General features: G+C 58.4%; 3 protein-coding genes across 6 annotated transcripts in view; 2 read left to right on the top strand and 1 right to left on the bottom strand.

Annotated features, from left to right (window-relative positions):
• Positions 1-12: 12 nt before the first annotated feature.
• On the top strand, positions 13-8,782 carry TRMT1 (tRNA methyltransferase 1). Of its 2 annotated transcripts, none has more exons than XM_061188731.1 (17): positions 13-96; positions 319-603; positions 689-744; positions 996-1,138; positions 1,304-1,491; positions 3,505-3,620; positions 3,729-3,841; positions 5,624-5,772; positions 5,948-6,034; positions 6,119-6,188; positions 6,285-6,419; positions 6,512-6,597; positions 6,939-7,047; positions 7,134-7,210; positions 8,072-8,191; positions 8,278-8,407; positions 8,607-8,782. In XM_061188731.1, the coding sequence occupies exons 2-17, from the start codon at positions 344-346 to the stop codon at positions 8,754-8,756; spliced, it is 1,989 nt and encodes a 662-aa protein (XP_061044714.1). In that variant the 5' UTR covers positions 13-96; positions 319-343; the 3' UTR covers positions 8,757-8,782. The 2 variants fall into 2 exon arrangements, with proteins under 2 accessions (XP_061044714.1, XP_061044713.1); XM_061188730.1 differs by having other exon boundaries at positions 17-96; positions 400-603.
• A 1,863-nt stretch (positions 8,783-10,645) lies between these two features.
• Positions 10,646-13,720, top strand: LYL1 (LYL1 basic helix-loop-helix family member). Its single transcript, XM_061188729.1, has 4 exons — positions 10,646-10,941; positions 11,892-12,244; positions 12,328-12,419; positions 13,294-13,720. Exons 2-4 carry the CDS (start codon positions 11,913-11,915, stop codon positions 13,707-13,709), a joined length of 840 nt encoding a protein of 279 aa, XP_061044712.1. The 5' UTR covers positions 10,646-10,941; positions 11,892-11,912; the 3' UTR covers positions 13,710-13,720.
• Positions 13,721-16,508: 2,788 nt separating this feature from the next.
• NFIX (nuclear factor I X) overlaps positions 16,509-24,687 on the bottom strand; it is a 95,718-nt gene continuing 87,539 nt past the window's right edge. For all 3 annotated transcript variants that reach the window (XM_061190352.1, XM_061190354.1, XM_061190353.1), the window contains 2 exons: positions 23,095-23,186; positions 16,509-18,462 (listed from right to left, as the gene is read on the bottom strand). In XM_061190352.1, the coding sequence (XP_061046335.1) occupies positions 23,115-23,186 (72 nt within the window). In that variant the 3' untranslated portion in view covers positions 16,509-18,462; positions 23,095-23,114. The remainder of the gene's footprint in view (positions 18,463-23,094; positions 23,187-24,687) is intronic.

Raw genomic sequence — 24,687 nt, 5'->3', positions numbered from 1 at the left:
ATCTGCCCTCCCACTGTGCCAACATGGCGGCGCCCAGGTCCTAATCTGGGGAAACGTGCACCGAGACCAATTTGGTTTTCGGTGCCGCAAGAGAAGGTGAGGGGGGCCTGGGCGACGCGGGGAGGGATCCGGACCATGGGTGGGCCCGCTCGAGGGCTTCCGGCTTCTCAGGGACAGTCCTCCAAAGACGGGGGGTGGTGTCAATTTACTGAGGTCACAGGGTTTCCTTAGTCCCTACTTTACACTTGTGTAGGCCATTCGGCCAGGAAAGCAACTCTGTGATGCTTTGGCTATTCTCTCCCCCGCCCTTCGAACTAGGCTTGGCGGGCAGAGGCGCCCGCGGATGTTCCGTGCGAGGATCGTTCTGTGGCTAAGCCTGACTCTCCGCTCCGCCCGCAGCTTCTCTAGAGCCCGGTTTATGGAGGGGCAGCCCCAAGGGCCGCCAAATCCAGCGGCAATGGAGAATGGCACCGAACCCTGCGGAGAAGAGCGCCCACCTGAGGTTCAGGAGACGACGGTCACTGAGGGGGCCGCCAAGATCGTCTTCCCCAGCGCAAACGAAGTTTTCTACAATCCAGTGCAGGAGTTCAACCGGGACCTGACGTAAGCAGGGTCCGGGGTCAGCTTGGCAGAGGGCAGTGGGTCTATGAGGATGAAGGGGTGTGAGCTGACTCTCCGTCTCCCGCAGATGTGCTGTGATTACCGAGTTTGCTCGCATTCAACTTGGGGCCAAAGGAATCCAGAGTGAGTAGAGGTCCAGGCTCCTGGTGGGCAGGGGTGTCACGCAGAGCTCTCTCGTTGCCCCGCCCCTTCTCTCCCTTACCTTCCAGGAAGAGTCCAGCCGTGTAGCAGGCCCTGGGCTCTGCTCCTCTGCCTTTCTCCAGGGACTTTGGGGAAGATTTTCTTCCCTGAATCTTCTGTATTCTGAGGAGTAGGGGCAGGTTTCTCAGATGGCGCTTTGATATCCCCTAACTTGTGCTTCTGGATGGCTGCAGTCAAGGTGCCAGGTGAGAAGGATGTGCAAAAGGTGGTCGTGGACTTGTTGGAGCAAGAGGAGGACAAGGCTGAACTGAAAGAGGGTGCAAACCTGGCCCCGGGAGACCAACCTCGAACAGCTGCCGTGCGGGATATCTGCGAGGTGGGGCCTGAACGTAGGAGGTAGCAGCCCTGGAGTCCAGTGGGTGGTAAAAGAAGGAAGGCTCCTGGAGGGGGAGAGCAATAGGAGCTGGGAGGGGGGGCTCCTTGGCGCCCAGCAGAGGATGGAGGCATGGATGTGAGTGGGGCTCCCTGCTTACTCCAACAGGAAGGCCTGCGAGTGCTGGAAGGCCTGGCAGCCTCCGGCCTACGTTCCATTCGCTTTGCGCTAGAGGTGCCTGGGCTCCGATCCGTGGTTGCCAATGATGCCTCTGCCCGAGCCGTGGATCTCATGCACCGTAATGTGCAGCTCAACGATGTGGCCCACCTTGTACAGCCCAGCCAGGCAGATGCCCGGTAGGTGCTGGGCAGTAGAGGCTAGCTGCTGGAAGGTGCTTTCTGGAACAAAGGTCCCTGGGGTCAAATCCTGGCTGTGTCATAGTCTTGCTCTGTGACCTTGGGAGAGTGGCCTTAGCCTCTTAGAGCCCAAGTTTCCTTGTCTATAAAACAAGGACAGTAGTTTTATAGGGGTTGCTGTATTTTATAGGGGTTAATGTATTTTATAGGGGTTACTGATTATAGCTGTGTAGCTTGTGGTCGGAGGTGGAAATAAGTACCATTATGGTCTCCATTTTAGACTCAACTTCTCGTACTTTTATTCAGTCAAGTGAACCAGTGTATATCCAGTGCCAGGCACCATTCTTTTTTTTTTTTTTTTTAATAAATTTATTTATTTATTTTTGGCTGCGTTGGGTCTTCGTTGCTGCGCGTTGACTTTCTTTCTCTAGTTGCGGGGAGCAGGGGCTACTCTTTGTCGTGGCGCACGGGCTTCTCATTGCGGTGGCTTCTTTTGTTGTGGAGCACAAGTTCTAGGCACGCAGGCTTCAGTAGTTGTGTCACGTGGGCTCAGTAGTTGTGGCTCGAGGGCTCTAGAGCACAGGCTTAGTAGTTGTGGCGCACGGGCTTGGTTGCTCTGCAGCATGTGGGATCTTCCCGGACCAGAGATCGAACCCGTGTCCCCTGCACTGGCAGGCAGATTCTTAACCACTGCACCACTAGGGAAGTCCCCAGGCACCATTCTTCCTGTCAGGACTGCATCGGTAAACAATACAGACAAAATCCCTGACCTTGTGGAGTTCATAATGCAGGGGTCAGCAAACTACAGCCTGCGAGGCCCACAGCCTGTTTTTTTATGGCCTGCCATCTAAGAATGTTTTTCACATTTTTAAAGGTTTAGAAAAAGAAGAATATGTGATAGGGACCATATGTCTCCCAAAAAGCCTAAAATACTTACTACCTGACCCTTTACAGAAAATAAATGAATTTAAAATATTTGCTTTCTTGACCATATTAGAATCTAATAGGGGGACTTCCCTGGTGGTTCAGTGGCAAAGAATCCACCTTACAACGCAGGGGACGTGAGTTCGATCCCTGGTCAGGGAACTAAGATCCCACATGCCGCGGGGCAACTAAGGCCGCATACCACAACTACTGAGCTCGCGCGCCTCAACTAGAGCCCTCGTGCCACAAACTACAGAGCCCACACGCTCTGCAACCCGCGCGCCACAAGTAGAGGAGAGAAAACACTCACGCCACAACTAGAGAGAAGCCCACTCACCACAACGAAGAGCCCGCGTGCCGCAACAGAGACCTGATGCAGCCAAAAATAAATAAATAGTAAATAAATCTTTTTTTTTTTAAAAAAAGAATCTAGTAGAAAACACAGATGATAACCAATAATCATGACAAATAAATAAACTGTGTAGTAAACTAGAGGTGAGAAGTGCTGGAGGCAGGGGTGAAAATAACAGGGTACAAGGGATGGACGAAGGAAGGGTTGCAGTTATAAATTACATGGTCAGTAGCATTTGCATTTTCTCACCTGCAAAGAACAACAATAGTTTCAAATCTGTTGAAGATTGTGTGATTAAATGAGTTAATACATTTATAAACCTCTTGAAACAGTGTCAGGTAAATATGTGCTACGTCAGTATTGGCTATTATTATTGCCATTTTGTTTTTCTGTTTTTTTGTTTTGGGGTTTTTTTTTTTTTTTGGCCGCGCTGCATGGCTTATGGGATCTTAATTCCCCGACCAGGGATTGAACACAGGCCCTCGGCAGTGAAAGCACGGAGTCCTAACCACTGGACTGCCAGGGAATTCCCTATTATTATTGCCGCTGTTAGATAGGTAGACAGACCCAAGGAGGAAAAGTTAATATAGTTAGCAGATGGATAAGCCAGGATCTGAAGCCGGGCAGCTGGCCCCCAAGTCCAGGCCAAAACCATCACACTGTATGAGTGAACATGTGTAGGGAACAGCACGGGTCCCTGGTGCAGGGGGCTGAGGACCTGGCCCTCTCGCTCCTAGGATGCTGATGTACCAGCACCAGAAGGCATCGGAGCGGTTTGATGTCATTGACCTGGACCCCTATGGCAGCCCCGCCCCCTTCCTGGATGCAGCCGTGCAGGCTGTGAGTGAAGGAGGTGAGGCCAGCCTGATGCGAGGGCAGGGTGGGGATGGGTTGCGGGGGTTATGTACTGAGCAGGGCTTGGGGTGTTGGAGGGTCCTCACTGCCGGGTCCCTCCCCACAGGGCTGCTGTGTGTGACCTGCACAGACATGGCAGTGCTGGCGGGGAACAGTGGGGAGACATGCTACAGCAAGTACGGGGCCATGGCCCTCAAGAGCCGGGCCTGCCACGAGATGGTGAGGGGCCTCCCAACTCTCCTCCCACCCCCAGACCTGCTTGGCCAGATTCATCCCAGGATTTCGATGACAAGCACGTTCTTTGTTTTTTTAAAAAATATTTATCTATTTATTTGTTTTTTTGGTTGTGCTGGGTCTTAGTTGCAGCAGGCGGGCTCCTTAGTTGTGGCATGCGAACTCTGAGTTGCGGCACGCATGTGGGATCTAGTTCCCTGACCAGGGATCGAACCCGGGCTTCCTGCATTGGGAGCACGGAGTCTCAGCCACTGCGCCACCAGGGAAGTCCCAACAAGCACGTTCTTTAACCCGCATAGTTCCTGAGAGCATGGCTGCCAAATATGGTCCTTTGGGGGTGGGGTGGGGCAGTAGTTTTGCCCAGGATAAGAGTGGGTGATTACATTATTCTTTCTAGTATTCTCTACTTCAACAACTTTGCAATTTTCTTTTCTTTTCTTTTCTTTTTTTTTTTTGCCGCTCTGCATGACCTGCAGGATCTCAGTTGCCCGACCTGGGATTAAACCCAGGCCATAGCAGTGAAAGCCCAGAATCCTAACCACTAGACCACCAGGGAACTCCCACAAAATTATTATTATTATTATTATCTTTAATTTTATGCTTCTTATTTATTTATTTATTGGCTGCTTTGTGTCTTCATTGCTGCACGCGGGCTTTCTCTAGTTGTGGCGAGCCGGGGCTACTCTTCGTTGTGGTGCGCGGCTTCTCATTGCGGTGGCTTCTCTTGTTGTCGAGCACGGGCTCTAGGCGCGTGGGCTTCAGAAGTTGCAGCACACGGGCTCAGTAGTTGCAGCACGCAGGCCCTAGAGTATGTGGGTTTCAGTAGTTGCAGCGTGTGGGCTCAGTAGTTGTGGTGCACGGGCTTAGTTGCTCCGCAGCATGTGGGATCCTCCTGGACCAGGGATCAAACCCTTGTCCCCTGCATTGGCAGGCAGATTCTTAACCACTGTGCCATCAGGGTTGTCCACAAAATTATTTTTTAAAGGCAGTTTTTCCAGGTTTGCATTTGGCTCTGGGTTTAGGTCCTAGTTTTGCTAGTGGCTTTGGGCAAGTGACTTCACCTTTTCTGGGCCTCTGTTTTTGCATCTGTGAAATGGGTATGATGATGACCCAGACCCCACCAGGTTGCTATGGGGATTCAAGAAGGTAGGGTTGGCTATGTCGAGGGGCTGGGAAAGGAGAGCTCTTGTCCTTGTTCCTTAAGGACCCTGTTGTCAGGTCAGTCTGGAAAATACTGCCTCCTTTCCCCTGTCAGAGTCTTACTGCAGCCTCTGGCAAGGAGAAGGCCCCAGTAGTTCTGCAGCACCCAGTATCCTGCCCAGAGGAATGCAGGTCCTTGTGCCACATCACACAGCACGGGGCATGCTGAGAATGCTAATTAGAAGAGGTTTGGTTTTACTGGGCCTGTGCTTTTCTTAATCATTTTTTTTTGGGGGGGAGGGCCGTGCTGCATGGCATGTGGGATCTTAGTTCCCCGACCAGGGATGGAACCCATGCCCACCGCATTGGGAGTATGGAGTCTTAACCACCGGACCGCCAGGGAAGTCCCTTCCTTAATCATTTAGTGCCGGGGCCTTAAAGAGACAGACTGGTGTGATTTCATAGATGAGGGAACTGAGGCTCTCACTTGCCAAGGGTCACTCAGGGCTGGGCTGAGAACCCAGGGAGCCGGCCCTGACCCTGTACTTGCGAGCACCTTGTGTGGCTCCCTGTAGGGGAGGTGGCGTGGGGGCAGGACTGATGGCTGGCACCCATCCCCCACGCCAGGCCCTGAGGATTGTCCTGCACAGCCTGGACCTTCACGCCAACTGCTACCAGCGCTTTGTGGTGCCGCTGCTCAGCATCAGCGCTGACTTCTACGTGCGCGTTTTTGTTCGTGTCTTCACCGGCCAGGCCAAGGTCAAGGCCTCGGCCAGGTTTGCCTGGGGCAGGGAAGGGTGATGGATGAGGGAGGTAACGGGGCCTTTCCCGGGGGGGAGGGGGGAGGGAAGGCTGCCTTGGGGAGCCCAATGGGGACCCAGTACATCCTGAGGGAAGAGTTGGGGTGTGGTGGCCATTCTAGGAATTGGTGGCCACCCTTGTCTCCCACAGCAAGCAGGCGCTGGTGTTCCAGTGTGTGGGCTGCGGGGCGTTCCACCTCCAGCGCCTTGGCAAAGCATCAGGAGCCTCTGGTGGCCGGTGAGCAAGGGCGAGCTGGGGAGGAAGGTGAAGGGGGCATCCCAGCCAGGGTCACCACCCCCAGCCTCACCCCTCTCTGTGCAGGGTCAAGTTCTCTGCAGCCTGCGGTCCCCCTGTGGCCCCAGAGTGTGAGCACTGTGGGCAGCGACACCAGGTGGGGCTGCGCGGGGGTGCGGGGGGAAAGGCCAGGGGGAGGCGGGGGTCCTGGCTGTCCTGATCCCCTGCTTATCTGGTCCCTGTGTGTCCACAGCTTGGTGGCCCCATGTGGGCAGAGCCCCTCCACGACCTAGACTTCGTGGGCCGTGTCCTAGAGGCTGTGAGCGCCAACCCTGGCCGCTTCCACACCGCTGAGCGGATCCGTGGGGTCCTGAGCGTCGTCGCTGAGGTGGGGACCGCGCCGTGACCGGGAGGAGGCTCCGCTGGTGCCCAGCCATCCTTCCTCGGTCCGCCCCACACCCATCCCGTCCCCTCTGGCAGGAGCTCCTGGATGTACCTCTCTACTACACGCTGGACCAGCTCAGCAGCACCATCCACTGCAGCACGCCCAGGCTCCTGCAGCTGAGGTGAGGCCGGGCCCGGGCTGGAGCCTGTGCCTGACCCCTGGGCGCCCTTGGGCAAGTCGGGTCCCTCCTGGACTAGAGTCCCCTATAAAATGGAGATCCAACATAACCCAGGTCTAGGGCTTCTCATGCACAAGGGCTTAGAACAGCTCTTAGAAGCCATGAGCCCTGGCCAGGGGGATAGTCTTACTGTTAAGGTGGCTGGCATTATGCAGGCAATGTATGTCACCAGGAGACGTGCAGCCATGCCAGTCCGTGAAACAAGGGTCACACTCACACACAGGTCAGCACCGACTTTGGGGTCCAGCCTTCCCCTCCCCCTCACGATCCCTCCTGGTCCCCAGGTCTGCCCTCCTCCATGCTGGCTTCCGGGTCTCCCTCTCCCACGCCTGTAAGAATGCCGTGAAGACGGACGCCCCCTCCTCGGCCCTCTGGGACATCATGCGCTGCTGGGTGAGGCCAGGCCTGACCAGATGGAATTGGGAAGGCAGGGAATGGTCAGTGCCAGCATCCTCTGACCTCTAACCTTTGCCTCCCAGGAGAAGGAGTGTCCGGTGAAGCGGGAGCGCCTGTCGGAGACCAGTCCGGCATTCCGCATTCTCAGTGTGGAGCCCAGGTAAGGGCATGGCACAGATACGGCTGCCCACAGGCACGGGAAGTAGACGACACAGACCCTTCTCCTCACAGACACATGCTCATTCTTCAAGTGAGATCCAGAATCCATCCACTTCTCTCCCTCCCCTTCTGCCCTCACCCTATTCTGGCCCCAGTACTGCTCACCTGGACCAGTGCAGTGGCCTTCACCCTGGTCCCCCAGCTCTCCTCCCCGCACATTCTGTTCCCCCCGCAGCGGCCAGAGGGCACCTGTGAGCACAAGTCCGATCCCGTCCCTCCTCTGCTCAGAACCCTCCGTGGCTCCCACCTGGCTCACTAGAAACAGTTCTATCTGCAGGCCCTGCACCATCTCCCCCTCACTTCCCTGTCCTCATTCATCCACCGCCCCAACTCCACACTGGCCTCCTCACCCAAACTCACCAGGCACAGCCCCTCCTCAGGGCCTCTGCATGGCTCTTCCTTCTGCCTGGAGTGCCGTCCTCAGGTGCCCTCATGGCTCTCCCTGAACCTTCTTCCGGTGTCCTTGCTGCACTCCTTCCCAGACTCCCCATTCTCTCTACCGTGCTCTCTTTTCCCCAAAACTCTTAATCTCATGCCCTCACACATTATAATTTGCTGATTTCTGATTTGCCCCATTGCTTGCGTGTCTTGTGCATTAGAATGTCAGCTTTACCGGCAGCAGATTTTTAGGCACACCGTAGGCACTTGATAAATGTTTATTAAATGAATGATAGAAACCTGACGTCTGCAGACACAGTTTTCCCAAAGCACATCGAGCTGCACTGAGGTGGGCAGGCAGCCTGGGCGGTGTGTGCCCGCCTGCCTGGCAGATGCCCTTCAGCCCCCACCCTCATTTCCCTAGGCTGCAGGCCAACTTCACCATCCGGGACGATGCCAACCCCAGCTCCCGCCAGCGAGGACTCAAGCGCTTCCAGGCCAACCCCGAGGCCAACTGGGGTCCCCGGCCCCGCGCCCGGCCAGGGTGAGAGTGGGATGGGGGTGGGGCTTGGCTGGGGGGAGTGGGCACAGAGGCCAGATGGAGCCCCCGCTACTCATCTCCCTACACAGAGGCAAGGCAGCAGGCGAAGCTATGGAAGAGAGACGCAAGCTGCTCCAAAATAAGCGAAAGGAGCCGGATGAGGACCTGGCCCAGCGGGCTGCCCAGCTCAAGACATTTCCCTGCAAGAGGTTCAAGGAGGTGAGGTGCCCCCCAGCCCCCACTGAAGCACGCATGGGTTCTCCTCCCAGCAACAGGGCTGGGCCAATGGGCAGGCAGGGCTGGGAGAACTGGGGCCAGGCAAGTGTGTGGGAGTGAGCTCCCCATCCAGGGAAGGAACCCAGCGGAGGCTGCTGAGCTCCGGGCCAGGGTTCATTCACACCCATCATACTCCCACCAGGGCACCTGTCAGCGGGGGGACCAGTGCTGCTACTCGCATAGCCCCCTGACACCCAAGGCCACTGCTGAAGCCACCCCCACTGACCGTCCAGAGGCCCCCGATCAGAACCCCCTTGGGCCTGGGGCTGCTGCTGGTCCAGGCAAAGACTGAGCCAATAATAAAGACTTTTCACCTTCCCCTGACTGTCATTTGTCTGAATGGGGAGGCTGCCCGTGGTGTGTCTGTCCATCTGCTGGAGGGGCTCTGTCCATCTCTTCAGCTGCTTGTCTGGGGTCTGTTCCTCTGTCCATCTGTTTTAACTCCCTCGGGGAGCTCTGTGCATCTGGGCTGTGTTTGTCCCTGCCTGAATGAGGTGTTGTCATCGTTTCTGACTGGAGTGTTCTGTCTGTATTGGGGAGGTGGGGAGCTGATCGACTTCCTGCAAGGTGCTTAGCCACCCATTTGCTGGCGCCTGCCGTTCCCGAGGTGGCCACGGGGCGGCAGCCGTGCGCTCACGCCCGCAGGGACCTTTACCCCCTTCCCCTTCCTCCCACCCTCCCAGCGTGGGCGCGCCCCCTGGATGCAGGCTCGCGCGCAGGCTGGTGTTCTAGACTCGCGCCCCCGCCGCCGCCACCTCGCCGCCTGGTTTCTCTGGCCCAGTTCCCCCCAGGGCCCCGGTGGCGGAAGCCGGACCGGAACCAGGCGCCTCATGCATCCGCTCCAGACCAGGTGCTTCCTGCCCTGCGGCCCCTCGGGCTCGCACACTGAGGCACCCGGCAGCCTGCTGCAACCCCTCCCCCCCCAGGGCAGGGGCGGGTGGCAGCGTTAACGAAGAGGCCTGGGGCAGAATCCCCAGCCTGCCACGTGGTAACTGTGGGACCCTGCAAGCACCCTTTACCTTGCTTCATCCCCATCTGTAAAATGAACCTAATTCCGGAACCCACCTTGTAGGGATACCAGAGTTAACTCGTCTGTTTAGAACTGTACTCTTGCTTCCCTGGGACAGTAGCAAGGTTGCTTGTGGGGTCCTGGGCTTCACCTGATTCCTGAGAGGGGGGCGATAGTTCGGTGCTGGGTGGCAGCTGAGGGCCTGCCTGGGGCTCCTGCAGTCACCCAGATATGCACTGGGCAAAGTACGACTGACCCGGTGGGAGGTTGCTGGGGATAAGGGACAGTGTTGTCACTGCTTATGTTGTTGTACCCAGCACCCCTCCCTTTGTGAGGTCCAGCAGGATCTTGAGCTTTACCACCATTCCAAGATATTTACCCAATGCCTCTTTATCACCGTCCACCCTGAAGTGACCCCCACTGTGGGATGAGGGCCAAGGACCTCTGAGTTGGGGCTATGTGATCCTGTGACGTAGAGGCCCAGGATTGTGGGGACCTGCTGGGGAGGCACCTATTAGAAGGTTCTGCCAGCTCTGGCATCGGAGGAAATCTCCCCCAGCTGTGGCACTTCCTCTCACCCTCCTGGGCCTGGAAAGGTGGTGTGGATAGTGCACAGGGGGGGCCCAAGACACCTGCCTAGGCTGGACACCAAAGGCCAAACTGTCAGAACTGCTCTCCAGTCAGTGCCCCACTCCGGGGTGGGGTTGGCAGAAAGGCGGGGAGGCACTCTGTAGAAAGAGGAACCAGGCAGGGTGAGGAGAGGAGAAGGGGGCCCCTGGGTCACGAGGCCCCAGCAGGGCCGGAAAGAGCTCTCCTCCACCCCCATCAGCACGGACACAGCAAGGGGTATTCAAAGCTGGAGGACAGACCCAAGTGACATAGGGACCACTGCATCCATCCCTGCCTCAGTGTCCCTTCTGCATGCAACTGGGCACCTCACTCCTAGGGGTGTGCACCCTGGCTGGGATCCTTCAGTGCCTGGGGGGATGGAAGGTGAGGCCTTGAGGGGTGACAGTCAGTCCTGCATGCGCCGGCTGGGGGCGGGGACTTGAGGCCCGCGCTAGGAGATCCCCGCCCGCTGGTTTCCTCCGGGGTCAGCCCGGCTCCTTATCAGGCGCGGCCAGGCAGCCAGGCCCTTATCTGCACTGGCCCAGCATCCTCCGGCCGCTGCGCCAGGGGTGAGAGGGAGGAAACCCGGCCGCCAGGGGCGGGGAGAGGGCGGGCGGCTCGGAGCTGCTCACTTTCCCTGGAGGGACCTACCCTGTTGCCACCGCCGCGGTGGCCCTTGGGAGCCAAGGAAGAGGGGCGGCCTGATGCTGCGGCCCAGACAGGGCCTCCGGCTGCCAGCAGCACGGAGCGGAGCGCAGAGGCCCGAGCGGGTGGCGGTGCCTTGCCTGAAGTCGGAACCGCATCCTGGACCTGAAGGACAGAGTCACGGCCATCAGCAGGCATCCGGAGCAGTGCTGGGGTAAGAGTGGCGTGGGCCTGAAATTGGGGGATCCCGGACCCACCTGCATTCATTCATTCGTTCCTTCCGTCATTCATCTAGGGGGCCCACTAAGTGAAAGACCAGGCCAGCTTCCCCAGGACCTAGCTAGGGAAGACAGGGCAGAGGGGCCAGGAATCCCAGACATTGCTGGGACACGCCAGGCCATGAGGCCAAGAGTGAACAGGGATGTGGAAACAGGGTGCAAAGGGGTGGATACTGATGGGGGGTGGGGAGGGTGGGAGGACACAAGAGCCAGAGGGAGGATTGGGGCATGACTTTGTGCTGGGCAGTAGGGTTAGCATCTGGAGTCAGTGTCAGCAGTGGGGTCACAGGGTTCGTAAAGGGGACATTTTCAGCGGGTGGGGGCGTGGTCACTGGAGTGATTATGGAGGACTTTCAAGGTCTGACATGGAGACAATGGGAAGAGCCTCAGGGTTATAGCTGAGGGCCACATGGTCAGCCAGGGGGCAGTGGTCAGTGAAGGGGCAGTCAGTCGTGGAGGGATTCCAAGGTCCATGGTGTCAATGAAGGGTCTTGGGATCAGATCTGAGGGTTACAGAGGCATCCTGTGGTCAAAGGGTCCATCATGGGTTCCCTGCCTTGCCCTTCTCTCCAGGCTCCAGGCGAGAGGGGATTCTGGAAGAAGGGAAATTTGCTCAGGGGCTCTACAACTAAGGCCTCATGGGTCACAACCAGCTCAGAAGCAGCACTGCTGAGCTCAGTGCTGCCCAGCACCTCAGTGGGCACCTCCTGTCCTTGTGCTGGACCCCCTCCCATGTCCTGGTAGTTTCTGGGCCCACCCCGCATCTGCCTTTGCCCACTGAACTGCCATCCCCTCCACTCTTCCTCCCATCTGAGGGCTCTGTTGGGCTAAAGGTGGGGAGTGGCTTCTGATTCCTTCCTCCCCACTGGCTTCCTTCCTCCCACAGGTGAGCACCCCCTCGGGGTCCATGTGCCCGCCCGAGGCCCAGGCAGAGGTGGGCCCCACCATGACCGAGAAGGCCAAGATGGTGTGTGCCCCCAGCCCAGTGCCTGCCCCGCCCCCAAAGCCTGCCTCGCCTGGGCCCCCAAAGGCGGAGGAGGTGGGCCACAGAGGCTCCTCGCCACCCAGGCTGCCCCCTGGCGTGCCAGTGATCAGCCTGGGCCACACCAGGCCCCCAGGGGCAGCCATGGCCACCACGGAACTAAGCACCCTCCGTCCCCCGCTGCTGCAACTCTCCACCCTGGGAACCGCCCCACCGCCCCTGGCCCTGCATTACCACCCTCACCCCTTCCTCAACAGGTCAGTGGGGGACTGGGGCCTGGGGGGAATCCGGGGTCAGGGTCCTTACCCACAAGGCATTAGTGACCCACGACCCCTTACAGCCTCTACATTGGGCCGGCAGGACCTTTCAGCATCTTCCCTAGCAGCCGGCTGAAGCGGAGACCAAGCCATTGTGAGCTGGAGCTGGCTGAGGGTGAGTATGGGTTTGTGTTCGCCCAGCCATCTCTGCTGGGGCCCACGTCTGTCACATAACCTTCCACAGGGAAAGGTTATGTGACATTGCACACAGACATACACAGGACAGCCCACACAGGGGCTCAGTACTCAGGCAGGTTACACCCACGTGCAAAACCACAGACCCATGGCCAGTTCCACACAAGCACAGCCACCCAACGAGCCACAAAGAGTCACGGCAAAACACAGCATGGCATGGGGGCTTCAAAATGACAGCCACGCACATGCACAGGCACACAGGAAACAGCCACGGGACAGCAGCCATCCAAGAGACAGCCACACAAGAGAGATCCACAGGACCACAACCACACAGGAGACAGATACACAACCACAGCCACTGAGGTCCATGGCCACACAGGAATTAGCCACACAAGCACAACCACATGGCAATGATCACACACCACAGCCATTTAGATATACCAGGAGTTCACAAGGCCACCTGAGACATGAACAGCACCCCAATCACAGGGAGAGAAACTCTCAGAATGAGAATGAGAACCAAAGGGACAGCTCCCCGGACCGGCAGCCGCATTCCCTAGAGAATTTCAGCCGTTGACATCAAGGTGTAGACAGAGGTACAGAAGGCTTCAGTTGTCTGCAGCTTGGGCCTGTGATAGTCCTTGTCTGGGCAGCTTAGAGGTGGGGCTGCGGGGGCTGCTCACTGGCAGGAGAGCTACACGTGGATCCTACGTGTGTATCCCTTGGGTGGAGAAAGCCCCAGCCCGCCGCCGGGGTTGAAGTCCCATGAGGGTGCTGGGAGCCTGGAGTAAGGGCAGGTGGGGGTGCCTGCCTCCCCCGGGCCATGGCGCCAACCCTGCCACTCCTGTCCTCAGGGCACCAGCCCCAGAAGGTGGCCCGGCGCGTGTTCACCAACAGTCGGGAGCGCTGGCGGCAGCAGAACGTGAACGGCGCTTTCGCCGAGCTCAGGAAACTGCTGCCAACGCACCCGCCCGACCGGAAGCTGAGCAAGAACGAGGTGCTCCGCCTTGCCATGAAATACATCGGCTTCCTGGTGCGGCTGCTGCGCGACCAGGCAGCGGCTCTGGCCGCAGGCTCCGCCCCTCCAGGGCCCCGCAAACGGCCGGCGCACCGCGCCCTGGACGACGGCGCCCGCCGCGGGCCTTGTCGCAGGGCCGAGGTGGTGGCGCGCCCGCAGCCCGCGCCCCCAGGCGGCCCCGATGGCAGCCCCGGTGGGGCGGGCCGACCCATCAAGACAGAAAAAGCGGCTGTGAGTCCGGAGGTGCGATGACCTCCACGGTGTCGCCTCTGAGCCGAAGGGCACTGGGAACTCAGCCCAGGGCCGTCCAGGAAGGGGCGGACGATGCTCAGCGCCTGCTCTGGAGATGACTCCCCCGAAGAAGGACCAGTGAAGAGTCCCCTACAGGGGAAAGGGCCCGGGGGTCTGGAAGGGCGACCGTCGCCCCCGGGGGCCCTGCAGACCCTTTTATCGCCCACCGCCCGCTGGAAGTGGCCTTGTCCGCGTACCCCTCCCGGGGGAGGGGTCTGGGAACCAACACGTCAGAGCGGTCATCGGACCCAAGTGGTGCCGCATTTTTCCGTGCTGGGGTCACCGAGGGAGGCGGGGAGGGACCGGAGAGCCTACTCCTTTCTCACCGGCGCCCCCTCCCGGAGACTAAGAGATACGCGCTCCTCGACGGTGGCGGCCGCCGGCCTGGCGGGAGGAGAGAGGCGCAGAATCCATGCGGCGGCCCCACCCCACCGATCCCGAAACTGTCCCGCACGATCGCGTTAGCGAAGGCTCAGGCGCTCTTGGCTTTTGTTTTTCTTTATTTCTTTATTTCACATACACATTAGCCATTCAATGGAGAAGCCGGAGAGAGTCAGGCAAAGATGGTATAACAGAAGCGCAGTGACGGGGGCGGGGTGGGGTGGGGCGGGGCGGAGAGGGAACGTACGGGCTGGCTGCCTACTTGCATTCCGCTAGGACACTGAAAACCCAGAAAACAAAACAGACAGTAAACTACCCTTGTTTCTTATGTATCTCAGTGCAGAGACGGGGGTGGAGGGCAGAGAGGGGGAGACCAGGCTGAAGGAAGAGGAGCGGAGGGACGGGGACGCTAAGGGGGAAGCACACCAAATCCATTAGTACTATATATAGAGATACTCGTATATACTGCGTTTCTTAGCCTAAGAAGAAACTTGTTTGACGGGACGGGCGGCCTTTGCGGTCCGCGATGCTGGTGCTGGTCGGGCGCACGGATCTCCCGGGGCCGAAGCGGGGCTGGCCCAGGCTGGCTTGCGGGGGGAGGGGGGCGCCCCAAGGGTGGGTGGGGGGGAGCAGAGGCGGGGCTGGGGTGCCCCTCGGGCTCTCGATTGGGGGACGAAAGTTCTCGTGACTTTATTGCTCCTTTATTTTCTCTCGTGTGTGTGTGGGGGTGTCCGTTCAGCACGGTCGGGGTGGGGAAGTGGTGGGTCGTCTGAGCCACCCGGCCCCTCTGGGACCCAGAGCGCGGCGTCCGCTCCGCCAGCACGGGGGTGAGAACAAGGCACTAGGTCGGCCGGCCAGCGCGGGGGCGGGTGTGTAAGGCAGTCGACGGGGTTGGTTGCAGGGTAGGATGGGGCTGTGTGCGGGGCCGTGTGCGTGCGTGCGTGCGTGCGCGGGCCTGGGCGAATCGACCTGTCAGCTTGGCTGGTCCTGTCCTGGAGCGTCGAGCCTTCCCCGTACTCCCCGGAGGGTGACCGGGGTGGGGGTGGGAGGGTGGTGTTGAGTCGCGGGCGCCAGGGAAGCGGGGGGGGGGGGGCGGGGGGAGGGGAGAAACTACCAACTTGCTGAGCGCGCTCCTGATAATGCTGGTGAGGGTCAAGTTGGCGTCTGGCTCAAAGAAGGACGCTCGGGTTGGAGAGGGAGGGAGGGGACGTTTGTTCGTTGGCCTTGACCTCTGCGGGGGAGGGGCTGGGGACCCGCCGCCGCGCCCCCGGGCCCGGACGGGGATGGGGCGAGGAGGGGGCGCTGGGCCCCGGGGAGGGGACGCCCGGGGAGACCCGCGGCCAGAGCAGCCCGCCGCCGGGCGCACGCCGCTGTCCCGTTCCGTTAAACTCAACAAAGAAGGGATATGCGTGTTCCTAACAAGTGCAGGATATTTAATTGATTCATAAACTTATGTATAATAGTTTGTGGGTTTTTTAAAACGTACTTTATAATGTAAGAAGCACCAGGGTTTTTATGTTGAATTATCTTTAAAATAATTTTCTCTCGTCCTTTTCCTTTTTGATCTTGTGTTGGTTTTTTAATGTCGAGGTGTTGTTTTGTTTTTTTTTTTCAATTCTAAAATGTGAACGTTTCCTTCAGCCCTCCCACCGAAACCGAGAACGAACGACGAAACAAATAAAAACCCCAGATCATCCTCGTCAACGCAGGAAAACGACTTAAAAAAAAAAAAAAAAAAAAGAACAAAAAAAAAAAAAAAAAAAGGAAAAAACACTCAGCTTTCGTTACCCCCGCACAAGGCGGGGCAGGCCCGGTTCTTTTAGCGTCCCCAGAGCCGCGAGGACATTACAACAAAAATAGAATTTTTTTTCTTAATCTCTTAACATACAAAGATAGGAAAACTCTCTGATGCATTGCACTTGGTTCAATGAAAAAAAAAAAAAGTTCATTTCCCCCATATATATTTTTTGTGGGTTTTTTCTCTTCTAACACGTCCCCACATCTCCTGTCGCCCTCGTCGCCCCTCGCCTGCCCCTCACAACACCACTTAGGAAAGGAGCGGCCCCCAACCCCCGTGCCCACCCCGGCAGCCCTGCAGGGCGCGCTCCCGCCCCGGCCCAGCTGGCCTGCAGCTTCCGACCTCGCCTAGGCGGGCGCCCCGCAGACCCCCGCCCCCGAGGGCCCACCGCGCCCGCGGCCCCGATTGTCTTCGAGGGAAGGGGCGTGTGCGGCCGGGCAGGGGGGCAGGGGTCCCTTCTGCTCCCCTCTCAGCTCTGACCCTGTTTAGCCAACCAAACTGAAAAATCATTGCACTTTGACCGCGCGTCACGCCCGGCCCACCCGGCCCCCCACCCCCCGCCCTACTCCCCACGACCCCCAGGCTCCCGCGGATTCCCCTATCCCCTGCTTCTCAGACCCGGTCCTCCCCGAGGGCTGCACGCGGATGGGGGAGGGGCTTCGCTCAACTTCCAACAAAAGCCACCCCTGGGGCCAGCCACCTTGTGGCTTCCAGCTGGGGAGGAGGCACCACTCAAGCTGGCCCCTTTTGCCGCAGGTAAGAGCTCTCCTCTCCTCCCCAGCCACCTCCCTCCCCTCCTTCCCTCCCTTTGCTTGGGGCCACAGCCTCACAAACTAGATTCACAATAAATAAAGCCCATAACCCACCCCTATGTGGTGCAACGTTGGGTTGATTGACTTTCAGAGGATCCTGACCTGTGCTTTGTGTTTTCATACAGTTAAGAAGGAGAGAGAAAGAGAGAGAGAGGCACAAGGACTCCAGAAGGGGGCCAAGATGCAGGGAGGAGGGAGTAAGGCACAGAAAGACAAGCCAGAGGGGCCAAGTCACACCCTGGAGGCGGGCTGGGTGTGCTTTTGCTCCCCTCCCTCCCAGGGGGGCTTCTGAAGACCCTCTGGACAGGCCCCCAACCATCCCTTGGGGGAGGAAGGGGCTGTGGTGGTGGTGGGGGAGAGCTACTTCTTGTGGTGTGTTAACCAAATTGTTCCCAAGTTGCTCAAATGGAGGAGTTCCCAATTGCAACAGCAAAAGACCGAAACAATGAATGCCCCACCCCTAAATAAAGAGTAAAGACATTACAGCTGAAATCCAGAGAGAAGTGGCCATGGGGGTGGTGTGGGGGGAAAGGGGGGGGGCAGAGAAAGCTCCAAAACACTTTTGAAAAAGGACGACACCCAACACCCTCCAAAGGAACTGAAAGTCGGCAAGCAGGACGCCTACCTAGCGCAGGTGGCGGTTTAGCCGACAGCAGCGGCGGCTGCCTCGTCCTCCTCGCTCGACTCCGGGGTCCCCTTTCTGCTCCACTCTCCGGCCCGGCCACAGCAGGGCTGTCTGCGTAGGGGCAGGGGCAGGGACCAATGGGGCGGAGCGAGGGCACCTGCATGCGGGGCTGGGGTGTGGGGGCAACCTGGGGCCCACCTCCCCTCACTTGTAGCATGTCAGGACGGTGACCTTCCTGGCCTGCCTTGGGAGAGAAGGAAGAGGGGACCTGTCCCAGGCTGGGATGGGCTGTCTAGAGCATTCCGACCTTTTCCTATGGACTGTACAGAGGGGTTTGGGGCCCGGGGAACTGCCCCTGCAGCTCAGGGTCGGGTGGTAGAACACCCTCCATTCTGGGAGCACAAAACTAGCTCCGGGAGATGCCCCCTGCCCAGCCGGGGTCGGGGGGCTTCTAGCCCGAGGGTGGGGCAGAGGGACATCGAGGCTACCCTGCCTCACCCGGTCCAGAGCAGCTGGGGTAAGAAGCCAGAGGCAAAGGCAGTGAGGGAGGGAGGGGGTGGAGTCTGGAGGGGAGAGCCCTCTGGATCTGCACCCCATCATCTTTACAAGCTGGTCCTCTGAGCTCCCTAGTGAAGCTCCGGCCCTAGTCGAGGGTGGGGTTCCCCTAGGAAGGGTGAGGGTGGGGGACAGGCCCCTTCAGAATTGTGCTGGTTGCTTTGTTTGGGGATTTTGCTCCTTCCCCAGAAGGCCGGGACGGGATGTGGGGGGAGGAAGGCAGTTCTGCATCCTTTCTTTCTGTCCTCTACTTGACAGAGTCCGTTTTGCATGTTTCTTTCTGCTTGGCTGCTGGTGCACAGCTCCACCGAGACCTCTTCTGAGGCTCTCCGAGAACTGAGCTGCTTCTGGGGGCCTGCAGGGGTCCCCGGGCTGGAGGAGAGAAGGGCTGAGTGGCTGACGACGTCTAATTTTTGCTTTTCGGTGGGGCTGGGCTGGGCTGGGGGATTTTTCCACGTCTCAAAATTTCTTCTCCCCCCTTTTGAGGAACCTCTTCTTTTCATTTTGCCATTTCTTTTGTCGATCTTATCAGAGGAACCAGGACTGAAATGGGACAAAAAAAGAGGCGATATTGAGAATAGCAGGGGCAGGTCCCTTCTTGCTCCCACCTGGTCCTGTGACTCCAGGCTGGTTCCTGAGGCCCCTGGAGGGTCCAGCTCCAGCAGAGCCACGGACACCAACACCTCATGCAGAGGTACATCCCCACTCTGTCGGTCCCTCCAATGGGAATCCTGACCCCCCAAGAGACCCTGCCTCCGGTGCTAGAGTCCAGCTGGCCTTCTCGTAGGTACCGTGCCCAGCGGGTGAACCCCCATGGCTGGCACTGGCACAAGCACAGACCTGGGATCTGGCCATGTTTCCAATTGTTTAGGTTTTTGTGTGGGTCCTGGAGGGTGGGGGAGGATGCCAGGCTACAGCTTTTGTCCCCAGAGGGGTTTGGGGAGTGGCGTGGGGGGTAGCCCAGCTTCTTGCTGAGTTTTCTTTCTGTCTCTTTGGATTAAAAGCAGAAATTCCCATCTGCATAATTCAGCTAAGGTCCCACAGCCTGAAACTCTGGGGAGGGGTAGGTACCACATGGCTTCAGTCCCTAGCAGTACCAGGCCTGGGGGAAGGGATCAGTAGCCCAGTGGGTTTGATCTTCTACCCTCCTGGGCACCACGCCCTGGGGAAGACCTGAGGCTCCCTCGGGTGGGCATCGCTTCCCTCAGGGTGCCAGCAGGGGGCGCCGCCTTCCCACAAACAGGCTCTGGCAGCCACTCAGTACAAAACACACCTAGGGTGGACCCCTGGGAACTGGGCTGCCTGGCAGAACCCTCCACAAAAGGCTCTGGCCCCACCTCATGGCCAAGGGGCAGGGCAGGGGGTTCTCCTCTATGGTCTACAGTGCCTGGGTATGCCTGGTGGTACCCTCGGGGCAAAATGGTGGGGGGTGCTCCCTGAAAATGCATCTTGGGGCCTCTCCCCGGCTCTGGGTCACAGACTCAGATCTGCAGAGGCCAAGCACAGCTAACTACAGAGCATGCACCTGGTGCTGACTCATTCTATCCTCACTCCAGCCCTGCACAGAAGCCAGGTGAAGAGAGGGTGGCTGAACTGCCCAAGGCCACACAGCCCACAGGGCCAAGCTGGGACTCAAATGCAGGGGGCAGCTCAGACTCAATGCTCGTAACAGCTATGTGTGGCATGTTCACAGGGAGGCAGGGTCTGTGGTGACCAGGACACCCGCACCTTTCCAAGGCTGTGGCCAAGGTTGCCACATCAGGGTGAGGGCCTAGGGTGGCTAGATCAGCCAAATTTTCAAAAGAAGCTTGAGGGGCTTCCCTGGCCGTCCAGTGGTTAAGACTCTGAGCTTCCAGTGCAGGGGGTGCGGGTTCGATCCCTGGTCGGGGAACTAAGATCCCACATGCCATGTGGTGCGGCCAAAAATAAATTAATTAATTTATTAATTTGAAAAAAAAAAAAGCTTGAAAGTCCCCACAATTTCATGTGAAATTTTCCAATATTTAAAACACTTGTTTTGGTCACACAGATTATGCCTACAGCCCTCAGGCTCTGGTTTGGAACTGCAGGCCATTGTCCACCGTGAGATGGAGACATCAAGTTTTAGAGTTAGAAAGGGCCTTGGTTATATGAGATCATAGATGTTTACTAAACCTATCGTGGTAGTCATTTCGTGATGTATGTAAGTCAAGTCATTATGTTGTACACTTTAAACTTATACAATGCTATATGTCAATTATATCTCAATAAAACTGGAAAAAAGAAGATAGAAAGGGCCTCGGAGATCATCTAGAACTTTCTGGGACAATGGAAATATTCTCTATTTGTGCTGTCCAATGCAGTAGCCACTAACAATGCATGGCTTCTAAGCACTTGAAATATGGCTAGTGTGACCAAGGGACTAAGTTTTTCTCTAGTTATTTAATTTAAACAGCCACATGTGGCCAGTGGCTGCCACACTGGATAGTGCAGGTGGAGGGCATTTGGAAACACGGGGGTTTGGGGTTGCCACAATGACTGGTGGCACTGCTAGCATTTACTGGGTGGGCAGAGATACTACACTTCCTGCCATGTACTGGACAACATGCACAGAGGAGACCTGCCCTCCTGTGATGGAGCTCCTGGAGCACCTGCCCAAAGTTCAACCCCATCGACTGATTTTAGGCCAAATGCAGGCTCATGGGGGCCTAGCAAGGTGTGGAGGAAACCCAGGCCTGAGGCATTCTCAGAGTGGCTGGGGGAGGGCTGGTTCAGCAGCCAGCTCCCAGGCTTCGGTCCTGGCCCGAGGAATGGGGGAGCTGCCTGGGTGAGCCCCCTGTCCCTGCAGGCTCGGGTGTTAGTGTTCTCTGGGACACCCCCCCCCACCACCTTCCCAAGGGGAGACGACACCGGAACCCTTACACCATCACCCTGGCTGTGCGCCTGCCCCTCCCCCTTCCTGTGAGGGAAAAGAGGCCGGGGACAACCAGGACAGGGAGGACCTGCTTGGCCCCTCTGCCCTTGGCAGGCCAAGCCTGGCCCCGCTGGGGTCTCCTGAGCTGCACAGTGGCAGGGGAGACAGCCACCAGTGCTCAGATTGAAGGCCCCCCCACCCTCAGAGGAGGAAGACTCTGGGTCCAGGCCTGGAGTTAGGGACAAAGACAACTCCAACGGGACTCCCTGGTGCCTCCCCACGGGTCCCAGAAACGGGGGATCTGCTGCCAAGCACAGAGCGGCTTTTTCTGCTCACCCCTCCCTGCTTCCTGAGCCAGGTCCAAAATTGATTAAAACTAAGTAAAAAGCGCTGCCCAGGGAATGACAAAATTGGTAAAATTCTCTTTTCTTCCCTCATTCTATTGTTCTCTCTCCATCTGGTGCTCCAGAGATCAGCTAAAGTCACTGGTTACTGTGGAAACCGCCCCCCACTGGACCCCCTGCGCCCGCTGCAGCCGCCTGCCTGCCCCCAGGCCCCAGGGCTCCCGGCTCGGCTTGTCCGACTCCGGCCCCGCAACCCCCATCCCCAGACACACCTGCCTGCTCAGGGCCCCAGCCCAAGGCTCCTTGTAGGAACAAGGGTAAGAAAAACTGTTTCCCAAACTTGCCTCAGATTCTGAGTTGGCCCCAACATCCAAGCAAAGTGAGCAGAGTAAGTGAAGAAGGGAAAGCATGTGGAAGCGGAAACGGGGTGAATGGGGAGGGCTCGTGGCAGTGGTCCCCGAGAGTGAGCAAGCGAATATACAGTCAGAGCTGCAGGGCGGACAGCGGGAGGGAGGGTGGGCAGGCAGGAGCACTGGAGCCCTGCCGCCTGGTGCCAGCCCAGAGCCAGGAGGGGAGGCCCTCCTGCTGTCCCTTCCTCTGGCACCCCCTCCTGCCCTCTACCAGCAGGGCTCTCTTGGCCTCCCTGGCACAGAGCGGAGGGGGCTGGCTCCAGCCCCTGCTCGGAGCCATTGTTTTTCTTCTCAACACCCCCAAGTTCAAGTTCATCTGGGTGTTACATCATGTCTGGTTGCTCCTGGAAACCAGACGGGTCAGACGTGACTCTGGGGAAAGGGGGTGGGAAGCTGGAGGGGGTTGAAGTTCTCTTCCCCTCCCCTCCTTGCCACTAGGGAGCTCTGAAGTTTGAAGTTTGACAAAGTTTTTTGGCTTTCTTTTTTTTTTTTTTTTTTTTTTTTTTAGGGAGGGAAAGGAAAAGGGAAAAAAACAAAACCTTAAACCACACACACAAAACTTCCATCCACCAACTTTCTTTGGACTTGGGCCTCAGAGCAAGGAGGGAGCAGGAGCTGAAAGAGGTGGCCCCAGGGCTGAGGAAGCCTCCAAGGCCCTGGGCTCACAGGGTGTGTTTTTGTAAAATGGGCAAAAGAAAAAGATATTTGCATGCTCCCCTCCCCTCCATTCCCCGGAAGCCTCATACTGTAAACGCTGCCTCTGCCCTGCTCCTGAGGCTGGTCCCTGGTGCCCTGAGGGCCCTGGGCTCTACAGGCTATTCCCGGCCTCTGGGGGACAGCCACAGGGAGGAGAGGGCCTGCGTGCATGTGGCTGCAAAGATGCCTGTGCAAAACCAGGTCCAGGGGCCTCCAGCAGGAAGGCTGGAGGGGTGGCATTTCCTTGTGAGAACTGGGGGCAGATGGCAGCAGAACTGGGGGCTCCAACAGCCTGGCCTCCCCTCTAACAGGATTCATAGGACGTGGGGGAGCCGCCCCTCCAGGGCGGTTCTGAGCCCTGCCTTACCCTCGGTGCCAGAGTCTCTGGGCACGTGGCCCACCAGGCTGCCTCTGTCCCTCCTCCACCCCCGACCCAGCCCACCCAAAACCAAGGAAGAGGGGAGGGCCAGGGGCTAGGGCATCCAGCCGGAGCAAAAGGAAAGCAACAAGGCAGACCCTGTCCTCCTCCGGATGGAGCCTCCTGCTTCCATCTTTGCTTCCACCAGGCCTGGCCCAGAGCGCCTCTAGCCTTGGGTCCTTGGCTGCCTTCCCCAGGGCCAGGGCTGTCAGAGCTAATTATCCAATTAGCTGATTAGCCAGGGGGCCTGGGGGCTGCCTGGGGAGGCAGGCTCAGCTGGGCATGCAAAAGCCTGAGCCTTCCAGCCCTGCCCCAGCCTCTTCTCCCGGACTGCCCCAAGGATCCCTGCCTCCTCCCTGACACCAAGATACCCCCAACCCTGCCTGCATCCACCTGGTGGGCAGGGCCTCCTACCTGAGACTGCTGTGGGATGTTCAGAAAGTTGCCGTCCCGGGGTCCGATGCTGACAAACCGGTTGGCAGAGGAGGCGCCTGTCGTTGCGAATGCTGTGGGGAGCAGGGGAGAGAGGGAGAGACCCCGTGAGGACTTGGAGCCTGCCCGGGCACTGCCCTTTGGGACTGCTGAGAGAGGGAGAGACTAGGTTAGACCATGTTGCCTGGGCTTAAGCTGGCAGTGGGAAGGACAGGCCGGAGGGGCCCCCTCATCCTCTCACTGGACCAGGAGCACACAGTCCCCCACCCCTGGCACTCCGCTGCAGCCAGGCATCCTCTTTCATGGCCCTGGAGGCTATAGCTGAGGCCCCATGGACCCAGTTCTGTCCCCTAAACAGGCACTAGGCAGGGCCAGGGATACCCCTCCTCCCAGAGCACCCGAAGCAATTACCCTTGCTTTCCTACTGGCCCTCTTGGGTCTGGAGAAGAGGGAGCCTGGGAGGGTGGGAGTTCTGGCAGACTGGCCCCACCCTGCTTGGAGAAGGCCATCTCAGCCAGGCCACCCCTCCAACTGGGGTGCCTAGTTGGGTGCTGCACCACTTACCACCCTGGGCCCAAGGACTCGGCCGGTGGCTTGGGAAACTTGAAGGGTCCCAATAGAGGGCTGAGCTGGGTGGGTCAGGGTCAGAGAGGGGTCTGGGAGCTGGCTGCTGGCTCAGGCACAGGGGTGGCAAGGCTCAGGCCCGGCAGACATTCTCCTCCTTTGATGGATGAGCCAGGTCCTATGGTCCTGCGGTTCCCAGGGACCCGAGGTACAAGAGGAGGAGGAGGCCAGAGGGCCTGGCAGAGCCCCAGGGCTTGGGCACCAGGGGCAACTGTCCTGGGGTCTGGGGGGGCAAATGGGCCAAATACCCAGGAGCTCTTCTTGGGTTGTCTGACTGGAGCCCTATGGGAGGGGACTGGCGCTGCACCCAGGAGGAAGGATGCCCCCAGAGAGGATGAGGAGTGTCACAGCTAACTGGGAGCCCCCAACCCACCCCTCCCTGCACCAGATACACCCCAGGGACCCCGTGCTCACCAGATTCTGTCCATAAGTGGCCCCCAGCCACCCCGAAGCCTGGCTCCCCCTCTCCCACCCTGCCCACCTCCAATGACCATGACCATGACTTCGTGTCTTGTGGCGAATGCAGATGAGAAGATGGCATGAAGAGGATGGACAGGGGAAAAGAACTCAAACCAAGAAAAAAGAAGGTGAGACAGAGAGCGCGAGACGAAGAAAAGTGGTGAGATGGGCCACCCCTTCCACCGCTGTCCCGAAGTCCTGGCCCACGGCCTGCCAGCCCCCAGAGCGCCCGAAGCGCTGCCCACCCCCCGCCCACAGTCCCACAGACGGCACGCCGCCCACCCTCCGCCTCTCCTGTCCTTCAAGCGTCGTCGGGTCTAGCTTGGGCCTCTCAACTCAGATTTTTCTCTTCCCTTTGACAAAATTTGTCATCGGTTTTAAAAAAAAAAAAAAAAGAAAGAGAGAGAGAAAGAGATGAAGTAAGCCAAGGCCCAGAGCCCTTCCTTGTCCTTGGAACATCCAACCTGGGGAAGAAATTGAGGGAAGGGAGAG

The sequence above is a fragment of the Eubalaena glacialis genome, chromosome 4, assembly GCF_028564815.1.
Source record: "Eubalaena glacialis isolate mEubGla1 chromosome 4, mEubGla1.1.hap2.+ XY, whole genome shotgun sequence".
NCBI classification, from domain to species: Eukaryota; Metazoa; Chordata; class Mammalia; order Artiodactyla; family Balaenidae; genus Eubalaena; species Eubalaena glacialis.
Note: the sequence above shows the minus strand (reverse complement) of the source record. Positions and strands in the feature narration are given on the sequence as shown.

Excerpts from the sequence above, each read along its gene's own strand:
- TRMT1 (XM_061188731.1), top strand. The coding sequence starts at position 344 with ATGTTCCGTGCGAGGATCGTTCTGTGGCTAAGCCTGACTCTCCGCTCC. Across the intron at positions 8,192-8,277 it reads CGGCCCCGCGCCCGGCCAGG|AGGCAAGGCAGCAGGCGAAG; the intron begins GTGAGAGTGGGA and ends CTCCCTACACAG. Across the intron at positions 8,408-8,606 it reads CCTGCAAGAGGTTCAAGGAG|GGCACCTGTCAGCGGGGGGA; the intron begins GTGAGGTGCCCC and ends TACTCCCACCAG.
- LYL1 (XM_061188729.1), top strand. The coding sequence starts at position 11,913 with ATGTGCCCGCCCGAGGCCCAGGCAGAGGTGGGCCCCACCATGACCGAG. Across the intron at positions 12,245-12,327 it reads CCTCACCCCTTCCTCAACAG|CCTCTACATTGGGCCGGCAG; the intron begins GTCAGTGGGGGA and ends GACCCCTTACAG. Across the intron at positions 12,420-13,293 it reads TGAGCTGGAGCTGGCTGAGG|GGCACCAGCCCCAGAAGGTG; the intron begins GTGAGTATGGGT and ends TCCTGTCCTCAG.